This window comes from Pelodiscus sinensis, chromosome 7 (assembly GCF_052426305.1).
Source record: "Pelodiscus sinensis isolate ZL-2025 chromosome 7, ASM5242630v1, whole genome shotgun sequence".
Classification (NCBI taxonomy): Eukaryota; Metazoa; Chordata; order Testudines; family Trionychidae; genus Pelodiscus; species Pelodiscus sinensis.
This window is the reverse complement of record NC_143058.1, coordinates 33,752,904-33,779,622: the sequence shown is the minus strand read 5'-3', so window position 1 is coordinate 33,779,622 and position 26,719 is coordinate 33,752,904. Positions and strand designations below refer to the sequence as shown.

At 42.6% G+C, this 26,719-nt stretch overlaps 1 protein-coding gene across 3 annotated transcripts in view; it reads left to right on the top strand.

The window, feature by feature from the left end:
- CCDC148 (coiled-coil domain containing 148) overlaps window positions 1-26,719 on the top strand; it is a 139,325-nt gene that overhangs the window by 101,018 nt on the left and 11,588 nt on the right. For all 3 annotated transcript variants that reach the window (XM_025186537.3, XM_006126840.5, XM_075933433.2), the window contains exons 11-13: window positions 8,477-8,617; window positions 17,242-17,360; window positions 26,019-26,136. In XM_025186537.3, the coding sequence (XP_025042322.3) occupies window positions 8,477-8,617; window positions 17,242-17,360; window positions 26,019-26,136 (378 nt within the window). The remainder of the gene's footprint in view (window positions 1-8,476; window positions 8,618-17,241; window positions 17,361-26,018; window positions 26,137-26,719) is intronic.

The window sequence follows — 26,719 nt, the reverse complement described above, 5'->3', positions numbered from 1 at the left end:
GGAAAACAACTGAAGAGAGATGGCAGTTTTTCAAAGGGACATTATTAAGGGCCCCAAAACAAGCTATTCCACTGTGTAGGAAAGATAGAAAGTATGGCAAAAGACTGCCTTGGCTTAACCTGGAGATCTTGTATGATCTAAAAGTCAAAAAGGAGTCATATAAAAAGTGGAAACTATGACAAATTACAAAGGATGAATATAAGCAAACAATACAGCTATGCAGGGGCAAGATTAGAAAGGCAAAGGCACAAAATGATCTCAAACTAGCTACAGACATAAAGGGAAACAAGAAGACTTTCTATAAATATTAGCAAGAAGACTGTCGCGAGAATCACAGGTCCGATGATAAATACCCAAGGGGGGAAGGACAGAACCAGGTGGACAGTTTTATCAAATAAAAAAATATTTATTTATGACAATGGTGAATTTATAGTATTTATTCTAAGATTTTTAATAGACCGTGTTAATAATGGATTTACAGTATTTATTATATTTATTCTATGGCTTCTAGTAAAACGTGTCAGATATAAGGATGGGAATGGCAAGGGGAATAGTCTCTAATCTTAAAATATCCAGCTACAGTAATTAAATAACAGTGATAACTACAAACTCTTATGTACTACCCAAAAACAACTACAACACTAAGCTTATACAACAAGAAAAAAAATCAAATCATACATACCAACTTACACAGCACATGGAACATTTCACAGATATCGGTTCGGTTGCGAAGGCCTTGGTTACGCCCGAGAGTCGGGGGAGGTGGCTGGTCGGTTGATCAGGCCGCCAGCGCTTTGAAGTATACGAGAAGGCACACGCACGGTGGTACATGTGTTGCGAAGACCTCCTAGAGCAAACTGTGCGATGTGTATTTATCCCCAAATCTGCACATTGCTTTCCTGCGCTTGAATATTACCGTATTACCAAGTGGGGGGTCTGTGTCCCAGGGGTTGGGCCGAAACTGTGCAGGTTTTATGCGACCAGGTAAGCCCCGCAGTTCTCACGCCAAGGTGATGGGTGGGAGAGTCTGAGGCTATTTTCCCCTTTTCACACCTTTCCTTTTTTTAAAGGCAATGGTATGCAGGAAGCGTGCGGCCAGTTTCTCTCAAGGAGTACTGTAGAACTAGAGCGGCCTGGCCAAATTTCTTTACTGGGGGGTGGGGCAATTTCTTTTCTCTAACAAAGACGACCAAGGACAGAGAAGGGCCATTGCTCAGTGGGGAGGGAGAAACAGTAATAGGAAACTTGGAAATGGCAGATGTGTCTGTCACTCAAATTGAACATTTGGAGCCATGTGCCTGGACATTAACAGCCACTCTGTGCACGTACCCCAGCACCTAGAGGGAAAAGCATGTGGCTGTGGTGGCGGCAGCTCCGGTGAGACACAGGGCAGGTCCAATGGGGGTGGGGGTTGCTCCTCCCACAGAATCATTGTGTTACCCTCTGTCCTGCTAGGTTATGTCCCCGACTTTGCAGGAGGGCAAGGGCATTGTCTTACAGCAGAAGGGATGGGGGTGCCTGGCTCTGGGGGAGGCAGGGGCACTGGCTTAGAACAGGGAACTGGGCATTAGAGCTTCTGGGTTCTTTCCTTTCCTGTAGGTGGTCAGTGGGTCTTTTGGTTAGATTTGGGGGTTCCCGTCTCAGCTCTGTGAGGACTATGGGAGCTGGTGCTTGGTGGGGCAGGCAGGGGAAAGGAAGGAATTCTGGAAAGTAGGATTCCTGGGTTCATTTTCTAGCCATGCCACTTTTCACCTTGGTGCCTTTAACTTCATGCCCCAGGATGGGCCCCAGCCAGCAGCCTCCCTGGCCCCACAACCGCCCGGGCTGGTTGGCAGCACCTCTGGAGCCTGCCCTGCCGTACATCTCGGGACATTGTGGTCAGGGACGTCCTTAGGATTTATGGTTCCCTACGTGGGATTATTAAACTGGTGCCCCTATGCCTAGGTTTGTCAAGCAAAGGGGAAAAAAAGGAACCCACCAATACATTAAAATCACATTCCTTCCCCAAGACCTCACGCATGACTTGCTCCATCCCCACCTTTCTCATGCCCACCCCTTCTTTCAAGCCTTCTCCCAGCACCTCCCCGTCCAGCCCCCAATGCCCTTACCCTCTCCTCTCCCAGCATCACCCTGTCCCCCTCCCACTGACACCTCCCCTCCTGCCCTTTACCTCATTGTCTCCACTTGCCCCCCCCCCCGCATTTGTGTTTTTCCTCCACCCTGTCCCTTGGTGCCTGCCCCTTTCTTCTCCTGACCTTCCCCCCTCCTATCAGCACAAGCCCCTTCCTCTCCCACCCCTTTCCCCTATTTTTCCCCGCACCCCTTCGTTCTGCCTTCCAAGTTTGCAGGGCTGGAGTCTGTAGCAATCCAGCCCCGGAAATCCCTGCACTTCTGGCTAGACAAGGGTGGGCACCTACAGAGCAGGGTGCAGAGACCTCCCCCATCCCCAACAAGAGGGCGCAGGTGAGCAAAGTTCCCTCCACGTGCTCGGGGGGGCGCGGCCCCTGCATTGCCAGCAGGGCTCCTGTTTGCAGGCAGTCTGGCCTGCGGGGAGCCCTCCCGCCCCCACACGCTTGGGGGGGCAGCGCTGTGTGCTTCCTGCGCTTGGGGTGGGTGCAGAGACTCGCAGTAGAGCAGCGCAGGAGCATGATCCTGCTTAGCTAGAAGGTGCCCGGGCAGGAGGTGCCTGCTCCCCCTCCACGTGGCAGGGCGCTTGCGGGAGCTTGGAGGCTCCCTTCACCCCCCTTCTCTTCCTCAGCGTCTCCCCCAGCGCAGCCATGGCTGGAGCATGCACCAGCCGTCGTCTGGGTCTGCCTCCTCGGTCTGCGCAATGGGAGCCGCACCTGGGGCCCCATATCTGGCCAGAGCGCACGGGGCATTCCGCCCCGCTGCTCGGAGCATGATGCTGGGGGGGGGGCACCAGGGGGTTGCACCCCAGGCAGAGGCGGGACAGGTCTCAGGACGGTGGAGAGGCCCAGCTGCTCACTGTGCTCGGCAGCGTTCGCAGCACCGGCCCGGCCACCATCCCGCCTCTAGCCAGGCTCTGCTACCCCACGTCCTGCTCGGCGCATCTCCTTCCTCCTCCTTTCCAGATCCGCAGCTGGACGTTTTTAGAAATGGCACCGCAACATGATGCCAATGTGGTACCGCCCCCTCTGGCATGCAATGCGTGACCCCGCCCCCAGCGCAGCCCCTGCTCCACCAGTCCTGCAGCCCCGGCTCCAGTGCAGAGCGCATGCCTATGCTTCCCATCTGTCCTGGCTCAGTGGTGCCCCACAACGTTTGGTGCCCTACGCAACTGCATACTCTGTGTATGTCTAAGGACGGCCCTGAATATGGTAGAGAAGCAGGAGCCTGGTATGCGGCATTCTCTCGCACCATGAGAGCCAGCTGGAGTAGCGGCAGCCCTGGCAGCATCAAGGCGGTGGCCAGAGACCTGAGGATGGCATGTGCAGGGACAAGTTTGCCAGCTCCCAAGCCCAGCTTCCTGTGCTAGTGGAACAGCCGCCGCCACAGCAGCACTGGTGGGCACCAAGTGTCCTCTTTTTTGAAAGTTCAAATATGGTAACCCTATCAAAGGCAAACACACTTGAAGGATCACAAGGGCTAATAAGCTAGAATGGGCTACATAAGTCTCTAGTGTGGGCAGTATAGTAGTAATCTTTAACTCCAGCAAGTCAGCAAACACTTGCACAAAGGACACAACAAAAAAACTGTTAAACCTGCTTGGAACTTTTAGGGAGAACCACAGATTGCAGCAGGGAAGAATTTGGAGGAGTCATTAGAAAAATCAGACGTTGTACACATGGCTAGAATGCCATGGCTAGCTGCAATTTCAGCATCTCTAAATAGCTCTTTTTACTATAAATCTTGGACTCCTTTCACGTTATTACTAAGCACACAGTACATGAAACAAATACACAGGCTGTACTTCTGCAGCAAGATAAATCTCTATCTACCAACATGATTTTCACTATTACATTTCATAATGATCCCATATTGTGGCTTTTTATGTTCTGTGTTGTTATACCTGGTATAATTTCTCTGGAGTCATTTAACACTTAATCTTACTTTCTGAGAGATGGAGAAAATAGGAGTGGTTTAAGCATTTACAAAACCTCATTGGTTTGGTTTTTGTCGTACAAACTGAAAACTGGGGTATTATGGATCCCTTGCTTTAATGGAGAGGCGGTTTTGGATAAATGGTTTCAATTATAACTTGTATGTACTTTTGGGTATTATTATTGTATAACTAGGGTTGCCAGATGGTTTAACCAAAACTACTGAGCACCCCCCCTCCCCCAAAGCAAACCACAGGGAAAAAAAGGGGGAGACCAAAATTGCTGGGCAAAAACAAAAAATAAAACCAGCGTGGCCCCTTTAAGAAATGCTTTTGAGACTTTTTGGTGCTAACAGGCGGCTGGCAGCCGCCCACCATCTTGTCTTCCTGCTCCAGGCCAGACAGCTCCCCTGCAAAACCAGGTAAGCACCCGGTATTTTCTCCTTCTGGCCGGGACAAAATCAGAAAATATTGGACATTTTAGGTGAAGTGAAAATAATTGTCTGGGTCAATACAGGACACCTGGCAACCCTACGTATAACTGTTATTCAGGGGAGTTGATGGCTGGGCCCCTGGTCTGGCTCCATTCTCCTGAAATGGGTGGGGGCAGAGCAGCCAGCCCTCAGTGCTGCCTGGAGCATGTTGCACCAGCCTCTACTTGAGGCTCCGAGTGGTACCACAGTAGCAGTGGCACTAGCCAGGAGCCCTGGGCCCTTTAGACTCACCAGGCCCTGGGGCAGTTGGTCGCTTTCTCCTGTCCCCCTCCCCTGGTCAGAGGGCCTGCTGTTATTTTGTTGCTTCTGTAAGCTGAGTTGCACAAACAATGAGAGAGCAGCATACGAAGCTGCTGTTTGTGATATGCACAGGAAGCAGCATGAGGCACCTGAGAGATTCCGCTGCCTGAAGCAATGTGGTGGGAGAAGGAAATGGGAGAAGTAACAGGGACCATGAAGGGGGGAGAACAAAGAATGAGTTTATGAGCGCTCAGAATGCTTTATCCTTTAATTCCTAGTTTATTTGCAAAAACAATGAGGAGTCCTGTGGCACCTTAGCATAACCCCACCCTTAACAGATTTATTATGGCATAAGCCTTTGTGGATAAAACCCCCAATATCAGATAAAAGTAGGTTATTTATTAATCTCTTCCACCAATCCCTTCCACCTAACCCCAACACATCCTTTCTCCACCAAAACGTTTCAGTATTCCAGTCCCAAGCTTTGGCTGGGAAATGCACAACATTCACCCTTGTGTGCTCCTTTTCCTTCCAGAGTCAATATTTGCAGGGGCTAGTACCCCCTCCGTGTTTCCCCGCCACCTTGGATCAAGCTTTGGGGAGGCCTCCTTCACTTTTCTTGTCCTCTGGCTTCTCCTGATGCTCTCACTGATAGCCATTCAGTGTGTCAGCATTGAAAACTATTAATAGAGATATGGGCAGAACTGAGATTGCCTTCATGGATAGGTTCTTTGATCTATAGATAATTACAGAGCTGGTTAAACCTGCTAAGCAAAAGTGAGGGCTCTGTGTGTTATCCCACATTTCCCCTTCCAGGTTTCTGACTGTTTCCCCCAAAATTAATAGGATACCATTGATGCCTAGAAACATTCCCTGAAAATTTAGAATTGATTAAATGTACAGTTTCAGTGTTATAATACAGACATACAGAAATGCCATCAAATTAAATGTAGTGCCTCACTTTGCTTGGCCAATAGTTACGGTGACCATAAATGGGGACACGTGATATAAGGGCCCTACCATCAATCAAACACTAGTCACACCTCCTGAATCGTTTTCCACCCCAGGGAGTAGTAATTCTGGGGTCAAGATGGACACATGGCCCTCCAACCATCCTATAGCAATAGGGATGGGTTTGGGCCCCATAGGACTGCCTCAAGAGCAGATTTGACCAATCAGAGGGAGCACTGGGGAAAGGTGATTGGTCCAGAAGTGGGTCATGTGAACCCTCTAAGAACTCCTCCCACCACTCTCTACCAATCGGGATGGGTTTGGGACCTATAGGAGGTGCTGATGTGCTGTGTGAAGGTGATGTGTTGTGCGTCTAGGGGCAGGTATGTATGACAGTGCTGTGCCTGTGGACAGTGTTTTAAATTAAAATTGTATTGTTTCGTATACATTTTGGCTGTGACTTCAAATTGGCTCAATTTACAAGATTGAAAAAGGTTTTTCTTAACTACCAGTGCTGCACTACCAGTGCTGCACATTTCAGATCAGAATGAGTTATCAAGACAGATGTATTATTCTCCAAATGCAGGAATGTTTATGTAGCAGACTGATTGGATAACAGTAGTTGTTGAAAAAGCATGTGGTGGTGAAAAAATTCACTTTTTAATCTTCTGGTTTCTCTGGTTATGTGCTAGAATCAGTAAAATTAAAAAAACATTCAAGATCCATTTACCTAAGGCTCAGTGAACTCTGAAGTTAATGAAAATGGATGGCACATTGCATGGTCTTTACAGGTTGTAAGGGAAGACTAGCAAAAGCTTTTTGAAATTATTATGCTTCATCAATCCAAATGGATAGATAGTTACTTAAGTTTAGTGTTCATCAAAAAATGTACAAATTTAAACTAAATTAATTGTAAACCATACTGTTTTAGGTTTAGCCTCTCTGAGATTTGTTTTATGTAAGTTGCTCATGTTTAAAACCTCATAAAAGGACTGTGAATAAAACTGGTGATTTTTGCTTGGCATCTGTAATGAGCAAGTTTTTCCTTGGCCTTGCACAAATGCAACTTTTTACATAATTTAGTTTTACCTCAAGTGCTTATGTATGTATTCTAAGCTACCTTTAAAATGAGTAGATTTCAGTATAGGAAATTATGCAGCCTTTTTCTCCATTATAAAGAAACATTGCTGTGATAATTGAGAAAGGAATGTAAGGCTTCATTTGTTTGAAGACAAAATAGCTTTAAACTGTTTTTGTTCCTAGATCTGCAGCAGTGTTTCTCAAATCTCTGCCTTCTTCCAAGGCAGGCACTGGTCACTAGTACAGACCAGTGCGATCCTCTGGGTGGCTTTGCTGAGCCCCTCGGCTGATAGCTCTGGGCGCTGTGGTTCTAGTAGGGGGCTGGGAGATCATGGGGGCTCCACACTCAGGACATTTCAAGTGGCTGTGAGGGTCTTTGCCACCTGCCCCAGCCAGGGCCGGGACCCCCTGCCGGGCAGAACAAGGCTTTGGAAGGCAGAAGAGGGAATTTCCAGGGTCCTCTCCCCACAAACCTCCTCTGCAACACCACTTTCTAGCCTTGCTCCCCAGCTGGCCCCTGGCCTGGAGACCCCCAGACTCAAAGCGAACTAGCATTGCACCCGGTCTGTCCTGCACAGACATGTCCCAGTCCCTGCCTTTGCTGCAAGGCTTTGCTCCTGGTTCCACTGTGGATGGGCCCTGGTTGCCTGAGGACTGTCCTGGGTGTGGGTCTCTGCCACTCCCTGAGGCAGGTTTCACACGCAGCTGAGTTCTGGGAATGCAGCAAAGGTTCCTGTACCTTTGCTGTGGGAAAATGCCTCTTCCCCCTTCAGTGCTTCTGGGCCATTCACACTTAGCCTCCTCAGGAGCACAGGTCCCAGGACCTTGGGGGTCAGATGGCACCAGGCCTCTGAGCAGTGTGGCCCCTGCATTTGCATCTTTCAGGAAGGGAGGGGAGGAATTGGCAGAGGATGCTTCTATTGGCCAGATTCCATGCACTGCCCTTTCTCTTCTGCCCCCCACAGGCACTTTCTCGAGGCTTTCCCCTTTGTTACCATTGGCCAGATTCTGACCAATGGGAGCAAAGGGGAAAGTCTCCAGGAAGTGCTGCGAGGCTGTTCCCCCAGTTGGGGGAAGGGAAATGGAAGTGCATTTTGTCCTCGCAAGCCGCATCCAGCAGGGAGTCTTGGGGTTTTCACCCCCACCTTCCGATTTCCAGGACATTTCACTCCTTTATGGAGACACCAGGACAGGAGATTTAAAATCGGGACTGTCTCGGAAAATCCGGGACATATGGTCAGTGTACCAGTAGTAGTAGTAGAAGTAGCCGCTGTAATATAATTATTTAAAATAATGTGTGGTAAATAGTAAAATTAAAAGGTGAATATACCGTGTAAGAGAAGGAGTAATATTTTTAAAGCACCTATATGACACAAGATTCTCAAGCACATTTTCAAAAGTGACTGAGGCATTTAGGAGGTCAAGTCTCATTTAGTCTCTAACTTTTCATGGTGGATTTTTTTCTTAAATAGTACACCAATGAATGGAGAAGGACTGACTTTTTAGTAAGTGGAAGTAATGTTTTTTAAATAACAGTACATTGTTGTTTGAATCAGAAAACCTGATAAACAGATTATTCATGTTTCTTCACTATATTCAGTTTTCATGGCCACAATGTTACACTTACTGTGTTATGGGAATCTCACTTCAGGTTCTACAGTGGAGAGCACACCAGCAGGAGACAGCCAGATTGGAAGCTGCAATAGCTGCCAGAAGAAAAGAAAAAGAAGATGAAAAAGAAAAGATACAGAAAGAAAAGGAAATGATTCAGAGAGCAGAGGATAAAGAAAAAGTATGGGAAATGTGGTATTTGAATGATTTACTATCTAATGGTTTTTAAAAGCTTTAAGTAATCTCTATCCATTATATTATTGTAAATAGTCTTTTTGGTATTAGTACAGAGATTAGTAAGTGGTTGGTGGAATTTTGCCAAAACCTGTTTTAGTTTTAAAGCTGTATGTACTTGAATGGTAATTGTGCTACTTTATTATTTTTCTAAACTAATATAGGAATATATTTTGTGGCTTCCACACAGTTATAAGGAAAATCTGTGCAGAGAAACTACTGCATTTCTGTCTTACAGATTTATGCTGTTGAATAATATGCCAAAGACTTCTTAAGTGAGCAAAACTGCAGCAAGATATGCTGCATTGCAGCAAATGAGCCTCACAATATATTGGCTACAGTGTAGCACATTGCACTTAGAACTGCACAGGGAACTTACAAATAGGCTTCCAAGAACAGGTGCACATAATAGTACCTCTTTCATGGCAACAGACATCTATATATCCACCTTTCAAAGCAGTCATTTGACTGACTGGGATGTACATGCAATGTAGTAGCCTTATTGATCCTGGGATGTTAGACAAGATGGTGAGGTACTATATTTTATTGGACTACTGTTAGTGACAGAGAGTAGCTTTTGAGTTTATACAGAGCTCTTCTTCACATCTGCAAAATGTATTCAGAGTGTCACAGCTAAGTAAAGGTGCAACAGATTTTTTTAGCATAAGTTGTTAATACATATTTCAAGGTGAAGTAGCCAATTAACACCTCTCGGTCAAGGTTTCCTCAAAGGAAACGTGCACAGCACTTTCAAGAGATGAGCCTGGGAGCTTTAATTCATAACTTCTCTAGACACTAACAATCATGGACTGTGTAGAAGCATGGAATGAAGGTTTATTACAACAAACTGTAATCCAGTTAACCACCTCTCACCTCTCCCCAGCTTTCGCCCCTCCCCTTCACTTGGAGAGGTGTTAACAGGCCACTTTATTTTTCATGGTCCCTTGAAATATGTGTAAATTACTGATGCTGAATAATCTGTTCCACCTTGTATCCTTCTGTGACAATCTTAAGTATCAGGTATCAGAGGGGTAGCCGTGTTAGTCTGAATCTGCAAAAGCGACGAGGAGTCCTGTGGCACCTTATAGACTAACTGAAGTGTAGGAGCATAAGCTTTCGTGGGCAAAGCTTGCATCTGACGAAGTGGGTCTTTGCCCACGAAAGCTTATGCTCCTACACTTCAGTTAGTCTATAAGGTGCCACAGGACTCCTCGTCAATCTTAAGTATGTTTACACTGCGTTTAGCCACTGAGTGCCTGGGTCTTGCCAACTGACTCAAGCTCCCAAAGCTCTGGCTAAGGCTGTTTCATTACATTCTAGATGTCCTTGCAGCCCAAACCCTGGGACCCTCCTACCTCACAGGCTCCTAGAGCCTGGGCTGCAGCCCTTGCCTCAGTGTCTACACTGCAGTGAAACAGCCTCTAAGTCTTAGTTTACAATGACAATTGAACGACAAAGCTTTTGCCATTCACAAGTGCTTAAATCTTCCTCCCTCCCTCCCACTATGACAAAAGCTTTGCCTCAGCAAGTACTAGCTCTCCTGCTGAGAAACCAAACACTGCTAATAGGGGGTGGAAGTTTTTTGTAGGCAAAAGTGCCAACAAATAAGTGTTTGTACTGCCTGACTTTTTTAGCCACACGGCTTGCTTGATACAGCCATGTTGCTAAAAGCTGTGTAGTGTAGAGTCTGTAAACATACATACCCTAAATTAGTCTGAGTTCCTGGAGTCCAAGTCAGCTGGCAGAGGCCAGCCACCAATTTCTAACTGCAGGGTAAACATATCTTCTGAGTACATTTCCCAGATCTGAAGCAGAGCTTTGTGTAACTTGGAAAGTTTTTCTCTCTCCAACAGAAACTGGTCCAATAAAATATATTACCTCACCTACCTTGTCTCTGTTGGCAAATAACATTGTTCTAACTAAAGTCCAAACTGTACTTTGTGGGGAAACTTTGCAGAATAAGTTTTTTTACTACTTATAGAAACTTCTGCTTATATGTCACATATTAGCTGTACTTCTGTATACTAGCTTTTATTATTAATGTAATTTATACAAAAAATAGGAAGCTTTTGGTTTTGAAAATTTACCTTTTTTTACATTTCTTATTTTGAAATCTTAAACTCAAGAGACTAACACCACATCTGGTTTCTGTGGAATTTATATTAAAGATACATAATTATTATTTCAAATCAGGAATAAACAGAAGGAACAAATTAATATTTATGGATTGATGCTGCAAACACTTCAGCACATGAATAACTTTACTCATGTAAGTTGTTCTATTAATTTCTAAGATATGATACTGTTGCTGCTGATGTGCTTGTAGGATTGACCACTGAAGTGTAGGTTTTTATTATACATTTATTGAGAGCAATGATTTAATGTATGAGGAGGAAATCAGACAGGCAGAATTGTTTCAAAACAGAATATTTCCATGTTGCATATTTGCACAGTTTAGTGTAGTCCATGTACCCTAGTCCACAAGGAGGATTTGTGTTTACAGTTGATCAGCTTGTGGAGAAGGCTGAAAAATGAAAAAATAGTTTTTTTTCTTGGTCCTTAGAGTTCTCTCCTGTATTTACCTTTCGGAACTCTTTGTAACATAATTTAATGGGAATGACCATAAATTCTGGTAATTCCCATTCTGACTAAGAACATGAATGGGGGAGTTAAGCTCCTGTAACCAAATGCCTTTTTCTTCTCTACCTCTATGTTTGAAAACTTCACAGGGGTAGCGGAGTTAGTCTGTACAGGACAAACTTAAAAAACAACAAATAGTATGGTAGCACTAACAAAACATGCAGATGGTATCACGAACTTTCATGGGCACACTTTGTGAAGAAGTGGGTTGTGCCACTAAAGCTCATGATACCATCTATTTGTTTTACCATCTTAGGGTGAGGGATTTATGAAATTGAGTGAAGTAGGAATCCTTTAGTTTATCTAAGAGAAAAGGAAAGCTAATTCTAGGTCTTTAGAAAGTCATCTTATCAACACCTCTTTAGCCCTAACATAGCCTTTCTCTATTGTGTCCAAAGATGTTTCCCCATCTCTTATCTACAGTTCATTATCATGTCTGTGTGGCTATAGCAACAATTCCACACAGGAGTATTTGAATAAGAGTACCACTTATAGGAAAGTGCCAGTCTTTGTGTCCCATATGGACTCTACTCCTGGAAGATTTTTACACTTTCAGATCTCCAGGTGCACCTTAGGTCTCCCCTTTCTTTTAGACTGGGCCTCATCTGTTGAGGTGGTGATGGACTTGATTTGCATGAAAACGAGTAATCCTTTTGTGCTCACATACAACATGTATCTAGTTTCCTTCATAGCTGGTTACAGAGGTAGTATGGATTTGTCTCTTCAATTCCCTCATCAATTTTCCATTGCTATTAAATATAAATTATTCCCAGACCCTGTTCTTTCTGTCACACTACCTGTAAAAATTGATTGAATGTAATGACTAAAGAGACTGGAATGTAGTTAGTGTAACAAGGGGACGAAAGCACCTGAAAAAATATTTTCTCTCTCATCTCATATCCTTGCAAACTTTTTCTTTTATTTTGGGAACTTATCATTTTCAGCTGTGGTTATGAGGTCATATTTAAAAGTATTTAAAATATACACTTTGAGCCAAATCCTGGTCCTGTTGAAATCCATATAAGTTTTGCCTTTGACTTCAATGAGACAGGATTATGTATACACTATGTAGGCATGTTCTAGTCATTATTATTTTAAGCATATATCAAAAATGTACAAGTGGAATTTTTTCAAGATTCCTTAGACTGTGAGGTTCCTGCTTTCTTTCATATTGGATCTGGCAGATGTTTTCTGATATTTGTTCCCAGAGGCTAGGTTATTATTGTTTCTAGGTATTGGTTTAGTCTTTTTAAATTACAGACTTCTGCCAGCATAATTGTTGGTTACAGCGATTAAAAGCCATGATCCCTGACTGACATCAGAAGAAGCTCCTAGTATAGATGCAAAGCTGTATTTATACCAATTTTTCCACTTATGAGGAATGGTTTTTACTATACCAGTACAAAGTACAGTAAAACTCCTGATGGTCCGGTACTCCTGATGGTCCGGCATCATCAGGAACCCGGAAGTGCTCCAGGCAGCTGGACCATTGGAGCTACTCTGCCCCCAGGTTCCCCGATTCAGCCGCTGCTAAAACTGACCAGCGGCTGAAACAGGGACGCCTAGGGCAGAGCAGCTGGGGCGCTGCCGGGTTGGTCCCATAACGCTGCCCCTCGGGGCTGCAGAACCCAACCCGGCAGCGCCCCAGCTGTCCCCGATTCAGCCGCTGCTGAAACTGACTAGCGGCTGACTCCAGGAAGCCTGAGGCAGAGCTGCTCTGCCCCGGGCTTCCTGGAGTCAGTCCCTGATCAAGTCAGCTGCTGCTGAAACTGGGGACACTTGGGGCAGAGCAGCTGGGGTGCTGCTGGGTTGGTCTCGCAGCGCTAAGGGTTGGCGCTACCAGACCAACCCGGCAGCGCCCCAGCTGCTCTGCCCCAGGCATCTGGATTCAGCCGCTGTTGAAACTGACCAGCTGCTGCCTCCAGGAAGCCCGGGGCAGAGCAGCTCTGCCTCGGGCTTCTTGGAGTCAGCTGCTGATCAGTATCAGCAGCAGCTGACTTGGGATACCTGGGGCAGAGCAGCTGGGGTGCTGCCAGGTTGGTCCAGTAGCTTTGAGGAGCGGCGCTGCGGGACCAACCCGGCAGCAGTCCAGCTGCTCTGCCCCAGGCGTCCCCAAGAGCAGCTGGGGTGCTGCCAGGTTGGTCTCGCTGCAACAAGGGTCGGCGCTACTGGACCAACCCGGCAGCATGCCGGCTGCTCTGCTGCAGGCGTCCTCGATTCAGTCGCTGCTGAAACTGACCAGCAGCGGCTGAATCAGGGACCCCTGGAGCAGGGCCGGACTATCGGAAGGGGGGGCTATGAGGGGTCTGGGGTGGCATCTCCCCCACCCCACCCCAGACCCCTCATAGCCCCCCTTCTGATAGTCCGGCAAATCTGATAATCTGCCACCCCCTGGGTCCTAAAGGTGCCGGATTATCGGAAGTTTACTGTACAGCTTTGCTGGTACAGTTGTGTTCACACTAGGAGCACTTTGCCAGTAAAAATGGCCTGTGTGGGGGTAAATGAGTATACTATATGCAGCCATTATAAAAATTGTATTTGCTTTCTGATTCCCTGCCAGCAGAATGCCTCTTTAGTATTCGTAGTTTACCACTAGTTTAGGATGCAATGTGAAGAAATTTCAATTGACATTTCAGGGTGATCTGACTACTCTCTGGTGCCCTTGGCCATCTTGTTTTTATTTTCTCCGATATCACACAAGAAGTGGTTGAATTATTGGGTAGGTTGCATCACATTTTTAGTTACAGTCTAGTTTTGCTTTGGTTTTATTTGAAATTTTTCAACTGTTGATTAATATGTTTTAGTTTGTTTTTCCTATCAGTTTTTACTTAGGTGGTGTTGCACAGTGGCAGGTGGGCATAAAACCACAGTGTAACAGGAAAAGAAGTGGGGGAGGGAAGAAAGGATTCAATTGTAATTCATTGGTAATGTCACTTCTATATAGCTACCTGGATCATGGAGCAATCTTCACTCCTCCTATGAACCAAGTACATACAGCTAAACAAAACTGTTCAGCATTTATACAAGTTGGACCTCCCTGGTCCAACACTCTTGGGACCTGACCAGTTCCAGATGAGGGATTTTGCCAGATCAGGGGAGGTCATATCTGGTTCCCTTGCTACCAGCCCCCCAACCCTGGACCAGCTGCTGGCCTCGCTGCTCTGTCTGTCCCTCTTTCCTTCCCTGCTGTGCCAGGCAGCCCAGCTGCAACCCAGCTCCTGGTCCCTCCGCACAGCATAGCTGAGATGCACTGACTCCTGGTTCTGCCGGGCAGCCCCTTTGCAGCATGCAGGGCAGCCCAGCTGTGGAGAGCCCAGCTGCTAGCCCTCCTTTGGGACTCTTATGGTCCTTTATGGATGTTCCAGAACCAGAATGTTGCCAAACCAGGGAGTCCTGGTTTAGAGGTTCAATGTGTACTGAAATAGAGCACATCCACTATCTGATGGTATTGATATCCTATGTTGCAGATGTCTTTCAATGCTGGATCCTGAAGGGAGGCTCCCTTCATTGTTGACGGCGTGTTTTTGTTGGTAAACATGCCACATGGTAGCAAAACTGTCCGTGATCCACAAGGTTATAAAATATGTCTGCTTACTACACCGATTGTACTTCCGTTGATACGTTGAATGTTCCCACACCGTGAAGAACTGGTAAAATGATATTAAATCCATGTATTCTTACTTGACACACTCAATACAGTGTATATTGCACAGTGTAGTCATATATATTACAATGAACTAGTCCCAGATTTTTTTCATGTTCAAATATTATATTTTCAAAAATATACCATTGACCCTAATTACATTTCATGAGGATTTTTTTTTCCTTAGGCAGGTCTGTGGAATTCAAGGACATTAATGAAATAAGGAGAGATTTTATTTAATAATAATTATAAGTATGTCAAGTAATTAATACAAATACTATAATAACCAGAGTTGTATAGTTGTCCTTGGTTTTGTATTGTGCATATAAAATGCCCTAAATAAAGTTATGGTTTGTTGTTTAAATTGTAACCCTTTTGTGTGGGAAACTGGGATTAGCGAAATATCAACATTTTCTGGAAATCACTTTTTCTGAACCACAGCCTCTAAACTAAAGGATTGCTTATTGAGATGTAATAGCTCATTTTGAAGGGAATGATGTTGTGACTGTCATTGCAAACTGGAGTCTCCTACAAAAGCCTGAAACTAGTATGTTTCCGTAACAGGTAATTTATTACCTTTATTGCCATTTCATAGAGGTTCTGTTGCAAGGAATGGTCACCTAAACACTTTCCTTTTTTAAGTAAGTGCTCTCCTCACTAGGGATTGGGCATGGGAAGTGGTGAATTTTGAGATTTATTCCTTTTTTATTTGGGGACTGGATATAGTTCTAAATGAATAAAATTAATTTCAAATGTTTTAGTTATAAGGGCTTTAAAAATTCTATAGTAACTAAAAGTTTGTGAACCAAGTTTTAGGGAAATTCTGTGGAGCTCCTAAGATCCATGACTGGAGTTATTTCGTGTATTTCTTTTATGGAGTTCTTTAAAAACACAGAACTTAGCTCTTTCTTGCACTGAAGTCCATAGCAAAACTCCCTTTTGCTGATGAATCTCATGAAGTCTCAGAATATAAGATTAAATAGATATACAGATATATATAAATTTTACATGGAGAGTTCTCACAGTGAAGTGGATGAGAGGACAAAGCTAAAGTTATTTTGGATTCCTTAACTCTGTATTTTCATACTTTTATTATGTTTTAAATGCACTCTTTATTTTGATTATCCTTTTGTTTTATAAAGATGTTACGAGTTAAAGTTTTCCTTCATTAAATTGTTGATTCATATTTACAATTTTAATTTCAGCATATGTCAAAGGCATACGCAGAAGGTAGTTGTTGCTATTGAACAGTGGTTTTCAAGATTATTGTTACCATAGAACGGTGGTTTCAGGGGTCTACATACTATGTCTAAGATTTGAAAATTGTAGGGATTTGCAAATGAAAAATATACTGATTTTTCAAACCACTGGTCTCAAGTGTTAATGCAACAACAGACTATGGTCTACTAACACCTCTGTGGATCAGACATTATTATCCTGTTAGCCTTTGACTAGGACAAAATAATATATCCAGAATTACTAAATGCTGTTCAAAGAGACATGGGGGAGGGGAGTAAAGTAATATCTTTTATTGGACCAACTTCTCTTGGTAAAAGAGGCAAGCTTTTAAGCTTATACGGAACTTGTCTTCATTCAGTAAAAAGCATGCTAATTTTCAGCACCATTGAAATTCCAGTTCTGTACCTAAATTTGCAAATGTATCTGTTCCAAAGCAGTGTCAATGAGGACATGTCTGACACTCCAAGCAGCTGAAGAAAGCCCATCTAACTTCTCTGATTGTTTCATGGGATGTCTGCTTTCTGTAATTGCTATTGCTGGGTAGATCGGATGAAAAGGGCTATAGTAATTTTTAAAAATTACACACTGCTAATTCTATTTGTGATAGCTCTCATCTGATATTCCTTGCTTCTCCCATGGATGACTGCAACTTAGAGTTACTTCTGATAGCAATCAGAGCACCCCATTCCCAGGTTGTGAGTACTTTGTTTCCTTGCCCACTGGTAGGAGAGCAATAATGCTGCCTGGAATTGCTGTTTAGGATGGAAGAAGAAAGGACTGCAGGAAACACACCAGTTAATTTTTCTGTTTATAAATAGGGGTTCCACAAAGCTCACTTTTGCACCTACTAAATCTTAAAAGAAATTTCTGCAGCTTCATGTTTTGAGAGTAGCTTGTGAATGTTTCCTGTCAACATAGGCAAATATGCTATTCTAAAACTTACATATTATTATAAAACTCAAGATGTCAGGCTTTCCCTGTCATGATCCTTGCCTTGCTGGCCTGTTTCTTTGTTTTGTAAGTGTTTTGTTCATTCATGCAAATTGCAGGTGAGAAAATACTGGGCTGAAAAACAACGCAAGTGGCAAGATATGGAAGAGAAAGATCTACAGCGTCTAGCAGAACTAAAGAAATTAATGATTGAACAAGCAACAAAAGATAAAGAAAGGTATTAAACAATTCCCCTCCCTCCAAAAAGTGAATAGATGATCAACAAGCAGGAATGAGTAACTCTCCTGATCTGATTTGTTTAATTGCCCCCAACTTAGCATACATTGTTGTTGTTTAATTTCCCATTATGCAGTGATTCCCAGTCTATAATCCAGTTTTAACTGTATGGTAGAACCCAATACTAACACAGTTCTCTGGACCAATTTGTTTATACGTACAAACAAAACCATATTAAAAAGGCTTTATACTAGTGTGAACTGCAAAATGTTGCAGCTAGAACAGGATTCCATAATTTATAACTGAGTCCTTTGGCTCCATTGTACTTTAGTGTAGGCAACAACTTTCATTCCTTCATCTCATAGAACTGTTTCCAATCTATCTGATAGACAGGTAATGGGAGACATTTACATATAATTGATTTCCAGTCTTGAAGATACATTATTTATTATATACACATTTGTGGCTTATATTTTCAAAAGTGACTAGTAACTTCGATTTTTTTTTTAGGGTGGTCAACTTTAGGCACTCACAAAGCAGGAAGTGTCAGATTTTCAGAGACTGTTTCAGTACCAATATGCTGAAAGCCAGGGTGACATCCTTTTTAGGAGTTCCAAGTTGGATGCCCAAGAATTATGACACCCAAAATGACTAGTTACTGTTGAAAATTTAGTCTTTGTCTTTATATACACAGCATTGTATTTACAATATGAATCTTGATATTCATCTATGATACTATGCCTTGTCAAAGAAAGGTTTTTGGGAGATCTCGGTAGATTCCCCTATCCAAGAAGATTATTTTAGAATTTTCAACATAGAGAAAAAAGAGCATCTTGGTTATAGTTACTCCACAATTTGGAATCAGTGTAGTTCAAAATGAGAAAAGAAAATATGTCTGACATGTATTGCAATTTATTAGTTTGATATTGACAACACTGCTTTTAATGGCCTCTGTTGATGAGGGGTCCTGTCCATTTTCTGGAATGGGAAGAAAGCAAGGGGCCAGTTTAAAACCAGGCTATTTATCCAAATACCCTTTTTTTGTCTGTTGGTGACTAAGGAATTCAATTTGAATTAGTGTATACTCACCTTTCCAGGGGTCTTGCTTCCCTGGAGATGCTAAAATCTGAGTGAATTTGTCCAATTATGTCCTTGTCCTCTCCCCGCATTCTCCTGTTTATCCTTCCTATGAAAATTAAAACAATTTCACAGTAAGATGCAATTGCATTTTCAATACAATGAACTCTAAATGTGTTAAGTTAAACTTTATTGAATTAGTTTTATTTCAATAAATTTCATTCCAGATATTGTCAAGCTGTCACAGTATGAACACTCTTCTGTTCTCTGTTCCACATCCTCAGTGGTCTTTACTTATGCATATTTATTTGCCACCTCTTTAACACACCAGCAATGGCCTTTCATTTAACTCACTTCACTGAAGCCATTAATCTTGTACTTTACCTAAGGCCATGAATGTTTGAGATTGAGATCCAGTTGAAATTACTGCCTGAGGCTATTTAAGGGTCAAGGGCAGAGACTGTATTCTGTTTTCTAGTTAAAAAAAACCACACAGAAAAACAAGGTGAATGTGTAAAAATGTGTGAACTTCAGGCCTGCTGCCAGGGAGAGAGCAGGAAAAGAGGGTAAATGCCCATGTCCAGTGATTCCAAAAGACCTGGGCTTCCCAGCTGTCACTGTCACAGTAGTGACAGCAGCAGTGACCGGAGCCCCAGGCACTTTAAATCACTGCCAGTATGCTGCACTGTATGCTTGGGGCGGCTCTAAGGGTTGGGAAGGGGTGCAGTCTGGGTGGCACTGACAGCTGGCTGCTCTCAGCTCCAGCCTTTCCGCCTGAGGCTCTGCCCCTTCCAGAAGCATGGAGCTGGCTCTCTCCACTTTCCAAGGGGCCTGACATGGCTGTTGGCCCCCCTGGTTAACTCTGTGCCAAAAGAATCCTTGTACAATGGGGTGATCCTCGCAAAGGCAGTGGTGTCAGCGATACAACCTGATTTCAGTGATAGGACAGTATGAAACAGCCACAGTAACACACTAGAATCTAGTATGTACGAGCAATTTACTACCCATTACAAAAGATAGATATGCAGTGCATGAGTTATTTGCTAATGTGTTTTTAAAAGCTATAGATATTTGGTTGTACATCATCATACAGTAGGAGAGGATTATGCTAATAACTTATATAAAATAAACAAATGTCACAATTCGGTAAAGAAATAATAGCGGTGAGATTATGAATCAAAAGTAAGTAAATCTTTACATTTGCTAGACTTGTCATACTATACAAAATAAAACAGCGTAAGGAAAGGAAAAGCTACTGACTGTTTGCTGAGAATACTCATTCTTTAGAGTTGCATATTGCTTTTCATCTTCAGACTTCTTCACAAACGTTAATGAAAGAGAAAAAGAGAGGTGTTACTGTTGTTAGGTACTGTAGGACTTCATGTGCTATAGTATGTCAAGCTAAAATGAAATCCATGCCCCAGTGATATAGTCAAAGGTCAAGAAGGCTATGTCTAGGAACATGTCCGCTTTTTCGAAAAAAATGTCAGAAAAGTGGATGTGTTTTTTCGGCATCCCTGTAAACCTTGTTTTATGAGGTAGAAGGGATATTCCAGAAGAGGGTTTTTTTCTGAAATTTGGCCTCTTTCAGAAGTAAATTGGAAGATGATGCGCAATTTGCGTACTTCAAAATGTATTTCTTTTTCTGATTTATCTTTGTAGTGTAGACATAGCCTATGTTGTGAAGACATAGGTATGTGCTTAATTAAAGGCAGCAGTAATTCTAGAGTCTTTGTAGAACTGGGCTTTAAAAAACTAAGAATAGAGGCAATAAAGCAATACAGTACTAGACAGACACAACATAGCAAATGGTCGTTACATGTATCATGTTTTCCTGATCTAATATATTTGTATTAGATTTTTAAGGAGGAAAAGAAAGGTGTTTGGATTATTTGATTTGTTGATAAAAAAAAGGCACTAAAACAGGAATAGGCAAATGGGTTGGGAACAGGTAGGTAGCCTTACATTTTTTAACAAAAGTTACCTGAATTAAGGATAAAACTGAGCTATTGGGCCTACCAAATTATCATTGAGAAGAAGGGCTAGATAGGTCTTTTTCATTTCAAACACGGACCATCCTGCCAATATGTTAAAACTGTTCCAGAGGATTACTTGTGTGCTGTAACTGTTTGTGTTGCAAAGCAGGAATAAACCAAATGTGCAGCTTCTTTGTGTTACGAGAGTGTGCCAGTGAATCTGACCATAAATAAGGTTTTTTTTTTTCCTCCTAATAACTAAGTACCTTTGGAACTTATTGAAGTTATAAGTTCTGACTTTATGAAGAAATGTAAAATTATTGCTACACTATTTAAAACTTAAAGTCCCTGTTGTGGAACAGTGACAGTTATTCCTACTTCATGTGATAATTTTGTATTTTGATAGAAAATCAAAGTGTAATTCACTGCAGCAGACTGCTGAATCATTGTTCGAAGCTCTACATTTTTGATGATTGTTCTGCACAAGTGCTCTAAAAAGACCGGAAAGTAAAGGAATGTAAAAGAGACTATAGAACAATAGTGCACAGCTATTGATATCTAAGCTTTAATAGTCTTTCATTTTTAAGGAGGACTGTAATGTAGCTTTTTTTTTTATTTTTTTTATATAAGTACAGGCAGTCTCCGGGTTACATGGATCCGACTTCAATCGGATCCCTACTTACAAACGGGGTGAGGCAACCCCGCACTAGCTGCTTCCCCCCAGCAGACCAGGGAGACGCGAAGCTAGCGTTCCTCCCCCCCCCCCCAGCAGACCAGGGAGACGCGGAGCAGCTTTTCTCAGCAGACACCTCAGCTTGAGAATAAAGGACTGAGGGAAGTGAGGTGTGGGAGAATAAAACTGATCTCTGGAGAAATGTTTGGCTAGAGCTTCCCCTACAATTTGTACCAGTTCCGACTTACATACAAATTCAACTTAAGAACAAACCTACAGTCCCTATCTTGTACGTAACCCGGGGACTGCCTGTAATAGAGTCTGTTGCATGGTACAATGAGAAACCATAAATACAGGAACCTAATAAGAAAAATGTTGAAAGTATAGGCTGAGTTGCATACATATGTGTGCCTACATTTGGACAGAAAAAATCTGTGTTTGTCTATACATCTGAGTTAAATGTGCATGTGAGCGGGGTGGGGGGGGGGGGGGGTGGGAGGGGACAGGTTATACTTACAGACACTGAATGGTATTGTTCTCAATAGGTAGTTCTATTGAAACCAATAGGAACCACTTGTGATATAATGAGTTATTCAATATCAACAAGGGTATTGCCATTTGGCCTTTTGAACGTGCAAATGGGTACTGGTATGTGCAAATACTGTATCAATTTCCCTGTGTGCACACAGGGCCGTATCCTCAGCTCATGAAAATTGTCATAATGCTTTCTTCTTGCTTCAGTTGACAGTTTACACCAGTTAAGTATTTGGCCCAACCATTTTGTAGATGCCAGCAAGAGGCTTCTTCTGGAAAACTTCGCCTAACACGTAACATCTTTTAGGCCCCAGGCATCCAGTGACTTGGCAAGGTCATCAGTGTCATATATGGAACCATTTTCTGGGCTTCTGTCCTTTTGTCTAACAACCATATAAACATTACATGTTCCCATAGCACAAACAACCTATTTATTCTAATCACAGTAACAAACAATAACTGATTATAGTCTGTGGAAAAAAACTTGAAATACGAACATTTTAAGAGTTCTGTTAAAACTTTTATAATAAGCATGTTAGTATTTTTCTCTTGAATAATTTTGAGACAGTGTTTGAAAGCAGAATTTTAATGAAATTATGCTTACCAGAAATTGCATAAGTATATACCCACAATACTTCAAAAGGTAGCTCTGCTGAAACTAATTAGCTACATTAATTTGTCACCTTGTTGCTTATTAAAATTGTTATTTACTGGGATATTTAAAGTCAAAATTCAGTATTAAAATATTATAATTAAAATGTTTTCCTGTAAAATTAAAGTTTACTTTGAAATAACAGTAGTTAGTGTTACTAAATATAATATAGTAAGTAAATCAGAATTATCACAGAAGATACTGTGGATACGGTGAAGTTATAGCAGAAGTGAAACATTTAAAATATAAACTATTAGCAGATGTGCCCAGCATTGCTCAGGTCTTTAACTGAAGTAATTTTTTTTTGTTTTTTGGAAAATAAATGAAAAATGTACATGCTTTATTTCAGTGATTGGGTGGCTTAGGGCAGAGGGTTGGGCGGTATGGGGCGGCTCGAGAGAGGGGACAGTGGCCTCAGGGAAGGGCAAAGGAGGTAGAGGGAGCCTGGGGAAGGAAGGGGGGGGTGCAGAAATCAAGGCAGGTGGGAGGTGAAGGATTCAGGGCAGGAGGTAGGAAGGTGAGGAGCGGGCTTACCGGGGCCATACATGGTGGCAAGAATGATGCTTCTCTGGCAGCAGCTGCTCCCAAGAAACCATAGAAGTGCTCCCTGGCCAGCCGCTCCTTCCAAGGGTCTGGGACTGCACTCATCTGAGGGTGGCTTCTTCCAGGAGGAGAGGGAGGATCCAGGTCTGCACGCTTGTTGGGAGGGGCTTGGGGCTCTTCAGGCTGGCCCCAGCCTGCAGCTGCTCCCCCCCAACCTGTAGCCTGTTGAGGGGGCAGCCCCAGGCCTGCTTCTGGCCCCCGGCCTGCAGCTGCTCCAAAGGGGGCCTTGATTAGGACAACTGCGTCCCCCGCCCTGCAGCTGGTCTAGCGAGGAACGGTGCTTTGGAGGCTACTCCAGGCTTTCTGTGGCCCCCTTCATTCTGCAGCCCTGTTTGGGGGAGTGATCTGGAGAGCTGGTCAACATCCATGGGCTGCCCCCAGTTTTCAGGGGCTCCTCCCTGCAGCTTGCAGACTGCCTGGCGGGGGCCTATGTTCTGGGGTCTGACTCTGGCCTCCAGTGGCCCCCATGAGGCTTGCAGTCTGTGTGGGGGCAGGTTCTGGGGGCTGCTCCCCAGATTCCAGCAGCCCCTCCCTCATGGCCTGCAGTCTGTCTGGGGGAGGGGCCAGGCTATGTGGGCTGCCCCCTTCCAGCTGCACTCCCTGCAGGCTCTCTAAGGGTACCACGCTCTGTGGGATGTCTCCCCCTCCAGCAGCCCCCTCCAACCTGATCTAGTGGCTACTATCAGTATCACATCCCTCCTCTCTGCCCCTCCCTTTCCATGCTATCGAAAACACCCTTTCCATGCTATCGAAAACAGTCTAATTCCTGGCACTTCCCATTTTCCAGGCAGAACCAAACACTGATCTTTGTTTAAATTAGGGTAAGAGGAAGCTGCATTCCAAATTTGGTTGTCCAAACTACAGTCATCTGAAGAAGTGGGCTCTGCCCACGAAAGCTCATAATACCATCTACATGTTTTGTTAATCAATAAAGTGCTACCAGACCATTTCTTGTTTTTTAAGTTTATCCTGTACAGACGAACTCGGCTACTCCCTGAAGCAAGCTCTTATGGTTTAGGAGGAGTTCTTGAACAAATAGACTAACAGATGGACTCTCAGACAGACACTCTAAAATAGATAGATAAAATATTTATTAAGCTTTTTTAAACTTGAGATACTGTTTGCAACTGAGAATATATTTACAAATTATTAACTCTTCCCTTTTGTGTATGTAGTTTTCATATCTCCACTCTTATCCTCTGACCAAGGAACTAAAGAAGGGTATTTGTGAATGCAACTCCTGACAGGATGCCATGAATAACATGATGATCTTCTTTCCTCTCTCTTCTCATGAGCTAAAAGTGCCACTTCCTCAACACTTTCAGCACTTGCTTGGTCAGAAACCTTGGGCTCGATTCTCTACTGCTTTATACATTACACCAGGCATGTCCAAAGTCCGGCCCGCGGGCCAATTGCGGCCCGTGTTCCAGTTTAATATGGCCCCACAGGTAATTTGGCAATATCTATCTTTTATGGCCCCCAACGAATCCATATGTATTGAGATGAATACATGGTAAAATCTCAGTTAATGTCAGTTGGTCTAAATCAGTTATAAATATATTTGGACACAACATGTATACTTGGTGTTATGTTCCTGTTCATATTTTTTGAACTTAAAAGTTGACAGACAACCTTTATTACCAATAATATGTAATGTATTTTACAATGTTCCTGACATATATTTCAGCTTCCTGGATTTTTTTTTTCATCTGGCCTTCAGATATGAAAGGCAGAGTGATTTAACACCTGTTTAGATTTGTCATCCATGTGACGAAATGAAAAGTATGCCGTTTGCAATAAACTTTGCATAAAATAGTTAATTTGCATTTAATTTTAATGGTTCAAAGAATGTCAGGCAAAATGGTCGGCCCTCACGCATGTTCACTTCATCAAATCTGGCCCTCTTTGAAAAAAGTTTGGACACCCCTGCATTACACAGTAATTTACACCTGGGGAAAGTGAATGCAAAATTCATGTAAGAATCTACCATTCTGATGTGATAGTGTTTCACATTATTTTTATACATATGTAAATGACTGCAGTAAGGGCAAGTCACTTAAAAAGCAGGTCTTGATACATGTCAAGTTTTTGGGTTTTTAGGACATAGTAACTTCCAGTTAATTTTTAATTGCACTGGACTATTTTAAGAACAATTTAGTAATGTGAAGAGTTAAAGCAGCATATATTAGTAAAATACTCATTTTATTATTTGCCATTTTTAATAAAAAACTAAATTTCTTAATTTTTAATAAGAAATTTTCTTGTCATCTCACTTCATGCAAGAAGCAGATTAGGCTTTCACCCTGACACACAAATGTTGCCAAAACCTGTGAGTTTAAACCTATTTAAAATACAGGAATAAGAACAAATATAGAGGGTATCTTGTGCATCGTTGAGTAATATTGTACCGTTTTCTTGAACCGTTTGTAACTGCCTAGTTAACTGGCTGCGTGTTCACAATCCTTTCAAGTTACACTACAAGTTATGCTCTCCTCTGAGTTTGATAAAGTTTTTCTTTTCTAAGAATAGTAGCATAATCTTTGAATCATTAGCTTTTTGAACATTTGCTTTCATACAAATCTTCCCCCAATTTTTTTTCACTTCAAGCAGTGCTTCCTTCTGCATATCCTATCTGTTTGTCCCATGAATGTAGGGGAGGGTAGAGGCTACCTTATGCAGAAAGAAAAAGTGGGTTTCTGCTGTTTTAATGCAATACAATGTAGTAGTTTTGTTTACTTCTGTAAGTAGCAAATTAGAGGACATAATGGATGTTTATTGATTGGAAGGATAGGGAGAGTCCTGTTTTGCTGGCATCTATGGATGTCAAAGCTTATTTCTTTTAAGGCTATCGGTGAAGAAAATGGAAGAAAAATAATAATAAATATTAGAAAATATTGGAGAAAAATTGGGCTCCATAAATGTGTTCCAATAATTAGTTAACTTGTGAGAATATTCATGGATAATTATGATTTTTTTCAAACTCTGAATAAAACAGGTAAATAAGTTAGCATAAGAGTTTCAGGTGAGGAAACTTATGCTATTATTGAGACAGATATAAAGAATTTCGCTCTGGTTTTCAAACAGAAACATTGAAACTACAGTTTGATACAATGTTTTATCATTGATATATGCTCTATTGTACAGGGTTAAGTTTAGACAAGAACTGTTGGAAAAACGCCTGATGGAGAGAAAAGAACTGGCCCTTCAAGAAGCCCATGAGGAAGAAGAAAGAGAGAGACGTCTTGAAGCCCTCAGACAACAGGTGATTTTGTTTCCAGTACATAATATTTTCATATACAATTAAGCTACATACATATGCTATACTAAAATTAAATGAATGTAATATATTACAAAAACAGTCAGTCAGCAATGCAGGAATGAAAAGGTTGAGGTTTTCACAGTAACATTACTTCTGCCACATAATAATACCCTTTGGCTATGTCTAGACTACATCCCTCTTTTGAAAGAGGGATGTAAATTAAACATATCAACATTGCAAATGAAGCCGGGATTTGAATTTCCCATGCTTCATTTGCATAATCACGTCACAACTTTTTTTGAGAAATGCTATTTTGAAAGTGAAACCACAGTCTAGACATGGTCCTTTGTAAAAGAAAAGCCTTTTTCGAAAGATCTGTAAACCTCATTTTCTGAGGGGTACAGGATTTTTCGAAAAAGATTATTCTTTTTGAAAGAACCACATCTAGACTGTGGTTTCACTTTTGAAATAGCATTTTTCAAAAAAAGCCGTGACATTATTATGCAAATGAAGCACAGAAAATTCAAATCCTGGCTTCATTTGTTTTTTCGATATGTCTAATTTACATCCCTCTTTCGAAAGTGGG